We start from the raw sequence: 11,801 nt of genomic DNA, 5'->3' as shown, positions 1-11,801 counted from the left end.
AAGCAGCCTGTTTAATAAATGGTGCTGGCAAAACTGGATATCTAATTGCAAAAAGAAACAGGATTCTTTCTTCCCACCATGTTAAAAAACTAACACAAGATGTAGCAAGAATCCAGACCTAAAACCTACAAAGATCATCAAAGAAAGAACTGAAGCCAACGTAAGAGCCCTAATCTACAGCAAAAAATAGACTCTCAGGCATAACAGAAGCTGTACAACCAGCAGAGGATGAATTAGGTGTCTGCCCTCCTGAAAATGAAATCCTTATGGACACCAGAAGACTGAGGAAAGTGTAGGAACTGGGGAAAAAATCTATTTGGCAATGATATCTGATAAGGGAATTACCTCTAAAATGTATAGAAAATACTTTCAAAAGAATAAGACAACCCAATTGCTAAACGAGTTGTTGTATAAGCCATCAATTCAACTACAACTCAACTACAACTACAATTGCCCTATGGACAATTGGATTGCATCTCAATATCAAGAAAACAAAAATTCTTACCACCGAACCAATGGGCAACATTATGACAGACAGAGAAAAGACTCACGTCATCAATGATCACATCTTGCTTGGAGCCACAATCAACACCCTTGGCACCAGCAGTCAGGAAATCAGGAGACACACTGCACTGGGGAAGAATGAAGTCAGGGACTTCTCCAAATTATCGAGGAGCAATGATGTAAATCTGAGAACTAAGGTGCATCTGATTCAGGCCACAGTCTTTCTGATCTCCCACGATGCAACTGAGTGCTGGACAATCAATTAGGATGACAGAAGAAAAATTGATACTTCTGAGCTGTGGTGTTGGAGTAGAGTACTGACTGTCCCATGGGCTTCTAAAAGAACAAACAGATACATCTTGGAGCAACTTAAATACATATTTAAGCAGCCAGAGTGCTCCTTCGAAGCAAAGATGATAAAGCTTCACCTTACACTTCAGGCATGTTGCTATGAGAAGAGGCTATTCATCGCAGGGGCATCACGCTTGGAAAGATGAGGGCTGGCGAAGGAGAGGAAGACCTCAACCAGGTGGATGGACACAGTGACTGTGGCAACGGGCTCAAGTGTGTCAGAGACGGTGAGGATGGCACAGCACAGGACAGGGCTTAGAACTGTTGTTCTCAGGGTTGCTATGGGTCATACTTAACTCAATGACACATAACAACAGCAATGAACAACTGCTCTGAACCGTGCCTTGTCCCAAGCCAACTTCATCTTCTCTGACACACCTGACTCTACTGCCACAGTCACTTTATCAATCCATCTCATCCAGGGTCTTCCTCTCCTGCACTGACCCTCTACTCTGCCAAGCGTGATGTTCCTTTCCAAGGACTGCTCCCTCCTGACAACATGCCCAAAGTGTGTGAAATGGAGCTTCAAAAACACTCAGGCCTCCAAGGAACATCTTGGTTTTACCATCTCCAGGATAGACTTGTTTGTTCTCTTGGAAGTCTATGATATGTTCTATACTTTTCTTCAGCACCACAGCTCAAAGGCATCAATTCTCCATCTGTCAACCTTCTGTCATCCTGAATTGCCCAGCATTCTGATGCTTAACAAACAACTGAGAAGACCATGGCCTGGATCAGGTGCACCTTAGTCTTTAGAATGACATCATTGTTCTTCAGTACTCAGCAAAAGTACCTGACAGCAAATTTTCCCAATGCAACTCTCCTTGATTTCTGACAGCTGGTGCCAAGGATGCTGAGTGTTGATCCAAGCAAGACAAAATCATTAACAACTTTAATCTTTTCTCCATCTATCATGATGCTGCCTGCTGGCCGGGTGGTAAGGATTTCTGTTTTCCTGCTGTTGAGATGTAACCCATATTGAAGGCTGCAGTCCTTGATTTTCTGCCATAAGCACCTCAGGCCCACCTCAGTTCTGGCAAGCAAGGTTGTGTCATCTGCATAATGCAGGTTAAGGAGGAGTTCTCTTCCAATCTTGATGCCACAGTCTTTTTCCCAGTTCGTATCATTGCAAAGATACACAGTTCAAATCCACCAGCTGCTCCGTGGGAGAAAGATGGGCAATCCACTCCCACACAACTGACTGCCTCTGAAAAGCCGCTGGAGGGTTGGCTTCTGGGACGGTTCTGACTCTACGATATGTAACAACAGGCAGGCAAAAAAGATAGAGGACCTAAAAAGGCTCAGATGGTCAACACACACACGAAGAAATACTCAAGATCATTAGCTATTAGATGCAAATCAAAACAGCAACGAGATATCATCCCCCAAAAGCAGCAGCACAGTTCAACAGGACAGCTAACCACAAATGCCGGCAAGGATGTGAAGGCACCAGACTTCCTCCGCATTGCTGGTGAGAACATTAAACAGAGCAGCCACTAAGCAAAGTGGTTTTGTGCTTGCTTACAAAGTTAGGAGCAGAACTACCATTTGATCCAACAGTTGCACTGCTGGGCAAATATCCCAAACAATTCTGAGTGCTAACACTCACCCAAGCTTATTACAGCATTATTTATAATGGCAAGGAGCTGGAAACAAACCCAAGCCTCTATCAAATTACTATAGCTCCACCCAAGGGTAACCAGAGGCACCCCACACTGCCAGTAAGCCTCTGCTGACCTAGCTCTGTTGACAAGTGCCCAGGGGGACCACATGCTACCAGGAAGTCTCCTGCCCAAAGGGACTCCGCTCTCTTGTTCCGCGGGTCAGCACTCGGCTGTCGCATGCCTGTCCTCTGGTTCTGCTGCCTCCATTTCTCCGCTGCTGCTTCTCTGGTTATTACTGGTCTCATTTCTTCTGAGCCCTCATTAGAACTCCTTTAAACATCCATAACCAAACTCTTCCATCCTCTACCCACTACCCAATTCCAAAATAGACACTTACACACAGTTTAGGTACTAGAGTAGAGCAACCTATTAATTTAGGTACTATGAGAGCAACAGCCAACATCCTACACCAAAGAAATCCAAACAAGTGACTCTAACAAACAAATTTATTTTCTCTCAGTTTAGGAATTGTTGTGATGTTGTTGTCAGCTGCCAACAAATTCGACTACTACTCACATCAACTCTATGAACAACAGATCTTGACTCTGACTTTCTTTAGGAAAAAAGTAAATTAGTATAAATAAACCCATAAAAAATTCTTTTGGAATCCATGTTTAGTTTTAGGAGTCCTTTTCTGATCTACTGTGGCTGTCAAGTCACGGTGACCCTCCAGGACCAACGGGAACTGTTCCATGGGGTTTCCAAGGCTGTAACCTTCTGGAAGCAGATGTCACCTCAACTTCCTGCAGAGTGACTGGCTGGTGCAAACCAAAAACCTTTGGGTTAGGTGCCAAGTTCTTAACCACTAGGCCACCAAGCCTTCTTTTCCTAACTTGGCCATTTTAAAAATAAACAGGGCTAGTCAATACAGTGGTTCGCCGTTTTGATTTCTCATACCAAATTCACTGATTTAGCTACTCTGATAAACAAAACATGCTCATTTACTCCATCTTGGGCTTTCATACACAGAAATGATAGGAGCACTTTTTACTCAAGAATTACTCTACAAGAAAATGCAGCTATTAAGCCTTCACTGTAATTGTGAGTTTATACTTCAGTCAACTGTACAGTTTTTTGAGGTAAAAGAAAACCAAAACAAAAACTTGTGGTCATCAAGTCACTTCTGACTCAGGATGAACCCATGGGTTGCAACCAGAACTGTGCTCTTTACACAAGCAAGAACTTATGACACCTCTAACAGGGGCTGAAATGTCATTAACATTGAACTGAATTCAGGCTTCTACTGGTATCTTTTTTTTTTAACTGCCTTCATAGAGTAGTCTGTATACATTGTTTCATTCATGCATGTTGTTAAGTGCTGTGGAGTCGCAGGCAGGCTACTCATAGGACCCTATGAAGCAGAGTCCTCGGCGCTTGGGTGCCTTTCATCCCCTCTCCAGGTTCATAGTTTCCAGAGGCAAGCTATTAATGAAGTGGATGCCACTACTCCTTCCAATCATTCATGTATACTAATGTTTATTTTAAAACTTACCCTTTTAGGGCGCTCTGGTGACCTAGTGATAAGAAGATGTGCTGCAATCCCAAAGGCACATGGTTCAAATCCACCAGTTGCTGCACTGAAGAAAGATGGGCAATCTCCTCCCAGGGATAAAAAGGGTGAGCTACGGGTCGGTCCCTACTCTACAGTAGACAACAACATCCTTTTAAGGAGATGTGGTGGTGCACTATGTCACACGTTGATCTGCTACTGAAAGGCTGGTGGTCTGAATGCACCAGCTGCTGATCAGGAGAAAGAGGTAGGCAGTCTCTCATACACTTAAAGCCTTGGAAACTTGACAGAGCATCACCACGAGGTGGAATCACTGACAGCAGTGGGATGTTTTGTTTTGTTGTTGTTCTTGTTATGTGCCATTTAGTTGCCTGCAACTCATAGCGACCCGATGTACAACTGTCCCAAACCCTGCTCTATCTTGTGCCAATCTCACTGTTTCTTACACATCTACCCCCATTTCCCCAGTCACTGAATCAATCCATATCATCGAGGGTCTTCCCCTTCTGCACTGTCCCTCCACCCTCCCAAGCACGAAGTCCCTCTCCAAGGACCAGTCCCTCCTTGCAACATGTCCAAAGTATGTCAGACGAAGCTTCAGAATCCTTGTCTCCAAGGAGCAGCCTGGTTTCACCCTCTCCAGGACAAAGCTGTTGAGCATAAATCATCTAAACATTTCCTGTTATTCGGTGATTATATGCTCACCTCTGGATCAGCGCCTCGTGAATTCTCCGATACATGTAGCATTCCACAAACAGCCAGGGGGAGTGAAACCACCGCAGCTCGCCGTCACTTTCATGTAGGAGACTCTGCTGATCCTCCAAGTACTGATTCCATATATCAGTATCAACGAATTTCTCCACCAAAGGGACAATTGGTTTATCTGTCTGCAGTTCATTTCGTAATTTAGAAAGAAGAGAGATGGCTTTCTTTTCAGCTTCAGTGCCTTCCTGTAGAAATGTAAACACAACAGGCATATGAGTAATTCCTACAGAGTGACACTTCTGTCGATCCTGTAAAGGGTGCAGATGGGATTTAAAGGTGGCTGATAACGACTTCTAACCGTTTCATAAAAGGGAACTGTCCCCATCAAATAGATATCTGCTTGGTCAGACATGACACTGCCTATGCTCCTATACCTCTTTCTACCAATCATTGAGTCCAATATTTGTTGTTGACTAACAGACTTTATTCACAGGTATGTGGTTTATTACAGAAGTAAGCTGAAGAGTGGGGAGGCAAAGAATATCACATAATGTAAGTCCACCCTTTAGCCCAGCAATCCCAAGGAACAATTCTATTAGTTCAAGCTCCAGTTTCAGTCTCACAATCAACGTTTTCTTCCGTCATCCAGTAAGAACAGCAAAACCTTTAACTCTGGCCTTTATCTCAGGGCTCCTATCGTCACACTTTGCCAGTTTCTCCAAAACAACACCAGAGTATCTCCACAATCACCAGGGTCTCAACACCAGGGTTGTGCTCTAGTCTCTTGCGAGTCTTGCTGCCCAGTATGGGGAGCTCACTCATTCTCATTATCTCTCTCTCTCTCTCTCTCTCTCATCCTAGTCCCACAGCTGTTGATGATTTGCAAGACCATGTGTCTGCAGTTAAGGTAGCTGGGGATCAGAAGGGGGTACAAAACCCAAATTTTAAGGTAACACCACAGACCTACATTGGGGTTTTTTTTTACATCTCACATATCAAAACCGTAATTTTTTTATCACTTACTATTATAAACATTTACATTTAGAGTTCTTAAGTTGAAACTCAAAGAACACACAGAGCTCTCCTATAATCACTAGTCTAGCCTTGTTAAATAGCTTGCATTTTTAATTTTTTCTCATCTTATTAAGAGGAGTCCTGGGTTTTCTTTCTTCGGGTGGGGTGGCATCATCATAAATGGAAAAGAAAGCAAACACTAGATTTTTCATTTCTTTCTTGCTTTCAAATCTTTTTCACAGAAAAGCTGCACTAGCCTCCCTGGGGTTTCTCTGGCACCTCAGAGCTTTTGGTTTGTTGTTCTCCACCAAGGCTAACCTGAAAGGCAAGGTGTTATATGGTGTTATCTCACATAAGAGGTGAGCTAGAGAGGAGACAAATGGTATGGATTGGATTGAAGAGTTAATGATACCATTTTTATACCAGCAAGATTCTTGCCCTGTCTTTTAAGTCAGACATGAAATAAAAAGTTTTAAGCCCAGCTGAACAATCTAGAGAGTAACTACCATGATGTTGATGTTATCAGAATTTAGTCCCTGCTTTCAGGCTTATTATAAAGAACAAGCCCTGGTGGCACAGTGGTTAAAGACCTCAGCTGCTAAACAGAAAGTAGGCAGTTCAAACACACTGTTTGCTCAGCCAAGGAAGAAGGAGGCACAGGTGAAGATTCACAGCCTTGGAAGCCCCTTGGGCAGGCCGACTCTGCCCTGCAGGGCTACTGTGAGTGCCAAACGACTTGGTGCCAGGGGGGTTGGCTCAGACCTATCACTTTCTCAATATATGAATAGTTGAAAACATTATGCTAAGAAACATGCCAGATACAAAAAAGGGAAATTATTGTATTATTATGCTTAGATGAAAGAACTTAAAACAGGTCAATGCACAGAGAAAAGAACACCTTATGAGTAGTTACCAGGAGCAGAGGGAAGGGAGAGAAGACTTATTGCTTAATATTTAGAGTACAGAGCTGTCAAGTGGGGTGATGAAAACATCAGGAAATACTGGGTATAGTTGCACAATATGGTGAAAGCAATTACCAGGTTCTGTCAAGTCATTTCTATCCCGTGGCGAAGTGACGTGGACAGAACTAAAATGGACACAAGCCACATGTGCAGAGAGCCACACTGCATGCCACGGGCTTTGAAGGCTGTGACCTCTCAGAAGCAGAGGAGGACTTTCTTCGGAGGTACCTCTGGGTGGCATCAAAATGCCAAACTTAACACAAGGGCTTAATTAACTGCACCACTCAGCGACCCAACCACCAAATTTTGCACCTACAAGACAGTTAAAAGGATACATTTCATTTTCTATGTATTTTACCACAAGCTCCAATGGCGTAGCAGTAGTAAGTAAGTGCATTACCAATACAGAAGTATTCGGTTCAAAGTCACCGGCTGTTCTGCCGGAGAAAGAGAGGCAACCTCCTTCTTTGTGACTGACTGACTGGAAACTCTGGAACGTCAGCTACAAGTCAGTGGTACACAACAACAAACACACATTTTACCACACTAAGTACACACGCACACACCCCACACACATAAATTCTTACCTCTCCATGTTTCTCAAAAAATTCATTTTTATGTCGATGCAAAGTATCAATAACCTTCGTCAAAATCTGTGGTATTCTGTCTTTAATTGTAATATATGCAAATGATCTGGAAGAAGAAGCCACATACACTGTATTAACACCAAGCAGCACTATTACTGGACGGTTGGCTGGCTTTTCGTCTCTGGAATACCTCATTTAAATGAAGACGTCTTTCAAACAACTAGAATGACATGTATGAACTTGCCTCGCTCTGCTGTCTATATGCTCAGTCATCTTTTCAAAGGTTTTTCCTGCTACCCTACCAACCAGCCTTCTATTCTGCCCCAAATGAAATAAATGAATGCCACCAGCTCCCTCTTCCAATCAAAAAGTGTGTGTTTTCCGTAAAATGAAGCAAGCTGGAGGTGAAGACAAACCTGAGCATGTTGCTGATTGCCTTTGAGTCGAGCACGACTTACAGTAACCCTATGAACAAAATGCCTGAAGCCTTTCAATAACTATCCGCATTTATTAAAGTTCATGGAGTTTCTGGTGGCACGTTGTTTAGGGACCTGAGCACAGAAGCATAACAAAGGAAGATATTCTAGATCTATCAAACTCTGTATTTATAGGTTATCATTTTATAAAGTTATTAGGTATTAGCATTATCATGTTTACATAATAATAAAAATGTCATTATAATATTTATTAAATATTTAAGGATTCAGTTTGAGGAATATCAGCTCTACTGAGTGATAAAATTCTGGAAAAGTTTTCAGACATAGTCAAGAAAAAAATAAACTGCTCCATGTTATACATACTGTTAAGTTACACATAAACCTGCTCCATTTATACAGTTAGATCACCAAAGTAAAAACAAGAAAGTTAAAAGCATTTTTTTAAAAGTCCTAAGTCCAAATCACCCACTCCCCTTGGGACCTGGGGTCATCCAACTTCTAATAACCCACTATCTTGCGCCAATTTTAAAAAATACGGAGCTGAATGTTCTCTGAGAATGTCCTCAAACGTTTTCTACACAACAGCAAAAGCAAACGTTCTGACACCAAGGGACGTTGAATATCCTAAAAATCAGCCAAAATTTTATTTCTAAGAATCACTAATTCACTTGTAGATGGAATGGCAGACAGAATCTTTGAAGGAACTTAGATTTTTCAAGACAGTAGTCAAAGTGGTGGCAGTTTTTTAAGATTGTACTTTTTCATCAAAAAGTATTACTATTTTTTGAAACTATTACATTTAATCAGATAGAGACCTACATCCCACAAGTAATGTCCAGACCTGGACAGGATGAGGCAAGTGGCAACAGAAAGTCCAGTATAAAAGGCGACATTCACTCATCAGTGCAGGACCCTGAATCCCACCGGTGCATTTCTCCCTCTACACTTTCATCCACTCTCCACTCAGGTAAAATAATGTCAGAGTTGTCTTTCTCAATACTTCTGGAGTAAAAGTCTTATCACAAATATAAATCTGGCCATTCAAGTTATAGCAATGATTATTAAATGATTTTTAAGGGTCGTCTGCAACTTAGCATCTCAGACATTTTTCATTGTAGCACTTAAGGCAATAAATCAATCCGAGCTGCAACAGGAAATAAAAACCTATCCCTCAATAGCTAAGATTCTGAACTTTTATATCAAGAGTTTTAGCACCTGATAAATGCATTCATTAAGATAAATGAGAAAAACCAGCTCTGTAAAACCCAGAAAGGGAGCTGGGGATAACCTCAAAGGCATGGAGGAATTTTTTAAAATACAGAGAAGTGGGGATGGGGGCTAACTTGACCCCTCAATGGGCTCCCACGCCGTTCTGGGGTGGTCAGGGCTGCCACACGGAGGGGGTCAAGTAGCGCCGCCGGAGAGCGCCCGCGGGTGAGCAGAGCCTTGACCGCAGCGGTCACCACGCAGCGGCCGCCCGGCTCGCGCCTCCCCGCAAGTGTCCGAGAGCCGCGAAGGCGCCCCGGGGAGCTCGCAGCTCCGCTCGGGGCGCGCAGGTTCCCGGCGAGGCCTGCCTTTCCGCAAAGTGCAGGAACAAGCAGAACGAGCGGAGGAGCTGGGCAAGGAAAGAGAGACGAACCCTACGTCCTGTCCCGACAGAGACTCCGGAGACACCGCCATCACCTTCCGCGATCCCGGCCTCAATGCTCTGGTCACACCGGCCGCAGGAAGCGCATCGGGGCCGGCGCGGGGGAGGGGCTGGGAAGGGGCGTGGTGTGCGGGGAAAAAAAAGGCTTTTGAATGGGGAAACTTTATTTGATGACCCGACAGAGACCAAGGGGCATCTTCCGGGGAAGTAGGCGGGGTCAGCGGAACGCAAGGTGACCAGCGGATGAGGAAACGGGAGGAAGGCGGAAACCAGCTGGGGCCGCGGGGCCCGGAGACTCCCGAGTGGAAAAGGTCGCGGCGCGGCGCCGGGTCACGTGGTGCGCCGGTCACGTGGGCGGGGCGGCCCTCGCGCCGCCGGGCCCGGATGCCTGTGCGCCTGCGCAGCTGGGCGCGGGGAGGAGTGCCTGTACCAGAGTGGGCTGGCGGAGGGAAGGGACAGCTTGCAGAGATTATTTCGTCTTTTCCCTGCAGTTTGGCCTCGGAATCTTGCGCCCTTAGCGCGGTCCTCTTCTCTTCCGGCGGAGAGGTTAGTGATTGCCTTCCCCCAGCAGCCTGCGTGCGCCCCGCCGCCCCAGGTTCACGTGGACCGCTGTGGCCTCCCTGCCTCTGACAGCGATTTTGGTTGACTTGTTCTGTGTGATCAAATCCACTCATATGGGCTCTGTGAACAACGACTCTGAACCCTGCCCTATTCTGAGCCAACCTCACGGTCTCTGACACACCTGACCCCATTGCCACAGTCACTGTGTCAGTCCATCTCATCCAGGGTCTTCCTCTCTTGCACTGATCGATCCTCCACCCTTCCAATCATGATGTCCTTTTCCAAGGACTAATCCCACCTGGCAGCATGCCCAAAGTATGTCAGATGGAACTTCATAATCCTAGCCTCCAAGGAGCAGCCGGATTTCACTCTCTCTAGGGCAGACCTGTTTGTTATCTTGACAGCCCATGGGATGTTCAGTACTCTTCTCCAGCACCACAACTCAAACGCATCAGTTCTTCTGTCGTCCTTAGTCATTGTCCATCTCTCAGATGCATAGCAAGAAACAGAAGACAGTGGTCGGGATCAGGCGCTCCTTAGTCTCTAGACTGATATTATTGTGAAAAGCACTCCCTACAGACTTGATAAGCCACTTTCTGAGTAAATGAACAGACAGTGCAAACAATTTTAAACTTAGGAACTTCACATGCTCCAAAAGTATCATCTTAATTAGCATGTTTCTTTTAAAGTTTCTTTAAAAGAGTCAAGAACTAAGCAACTGCCTCCTATTTAAGAAATATCAATTGAGTACCTACTGTGTACTCGGACCTATTGTAGTCACAGCCATATTACTTCAATAGGAACAAAATGGACAAAAAAAGAAAAATCTCAGAGGAGTATAAACAAAAAGCTCCTGTTTGTTCTTCCCCCATTTTTAGCTCCCATAGCATTTGTCACGGTTCACTCTGTTGGGGCCCTGGTAGAATAGTAGTTAAAGCTCTAACTCCTAGCGAAAAGTTGGAGCTTCCAGCTGTTTTGTGGGAGATGTGGTATTCAGCCTCTGTAAAAATTTGCAAACTTGGGTTCCCTAGGACAATTCTACTCAGTCCTGTAGGGTTGCTGGTTGACACTGGTGTTGTTTTTTAAGAATATGTAATTCACTGATTGACATTGCCCTGCAGTGCAAGGTCCAAAAGATAGAGCCTGTTTCCATTTCAATTGCATTATCAGCACCCAGGATGCTGGCTGGCACACAGTTAGAATTCATTTCACATTCGTTGTATGATTTAAATGAAAATACGAGATACAAAGTCACTCCCTCATTGCTGTGGAGTCAGAATCAACCCATAGCTGTCCCTCCAGCAGGTGTGGGGGAGGCTATAAATCCCCTGGGAGGAGATTGCCTAGCTTTCTCCCTTAGTCTGAGGTGCATTTGAACTGCCTGAGAGACCCTGCCTTTGGGTTAACAGCACATCTTCCCATGGACTGCACCACCAGACACAGCAGAGAAATACAACATAGAGGAAGAGTGGATGTGAGTTGTGCATTTCAAGTGATGTGACTGGATTAGAGCAGAGGACCTGGAGGAAGGATCCTGGGACAAGAATGTGGTAACAGTTAAGTGCAAAGATCTGGAGACTGGAGTGGCTGGAGTAGAATTTGCAGGAGGGCTGCAGAGCATCACAGATCAGTGATGCGGGCCAGAAAGCACTGGGTTAGGTAGACCATGTTAAGACTTTGGGCTTTTTGGTGGTTGTTAAGTGCTGTCAAGTCTACCATTACCTATAGTGACCCTGTGACTAACAGATCTGAACCTTGAGCTAGCGTGTTCCTGCCGTACAAACTCCATCATGCTTAAGCCCATTGTTTTGGTCGCCATGTCAGTTCATCTCATTACAGGTCATCTTCTCTTTGACCC

General features: G+C 44.6%; 1 protein-coding gene across 1 annotated transcript in view; it reads right to left on the bottom strand.

Annotated features, from left to right (window-relative positions):
• The window catches only part of LOC102847538 (chromosome unknown open reading frame, human C6orf211), a 16,410-nt gene extending 6,996 nt beyond the window's left edge, over positions 1-9,414 (bottom strand). Inside the window, exons 1-3 of the mRNA XM_006882801.1 lie at positions 9,374-9,414; positions 7,298-7,403; positions 4,735-4,979 (exon numbers count right to left, since the gene is read on the bottom strand). Coding sequence (XP_006882863.1) covers positions 4,735-4,979; positions 7,298-7,403; positions 9,374-9,414 — 392 coding nt within the window. The remainder of the gene's footprint in view (positions 1-4,734; positions 4,980-7,297; positions 7,404-9,373) is intronic.
• Positions 9,415-11,801: the final 2,387 nt, after the last annotated feature.

Source organism: Elephantulus edwardii, unplaced genomic scaffold, assembly GCF_000299155.1.
Source record: "Elephantulus edwardii isolate Elephantulus edwardi_28Jun2011 unplaced genomic scaffold, EleEdw1.0 scaffold00024, whole genome shotgun sequence".
NCBI lineage: Eukaryota > Metazoa > Chordata > Mammalia > Macroscelidea > Macroscelididae > Elephantulus > Elephantulus edwardii.
Note: the sequence above shows the minus strand (reverse complement) of the source record. Positions and strands in the feature narration are given on the sequence as shown.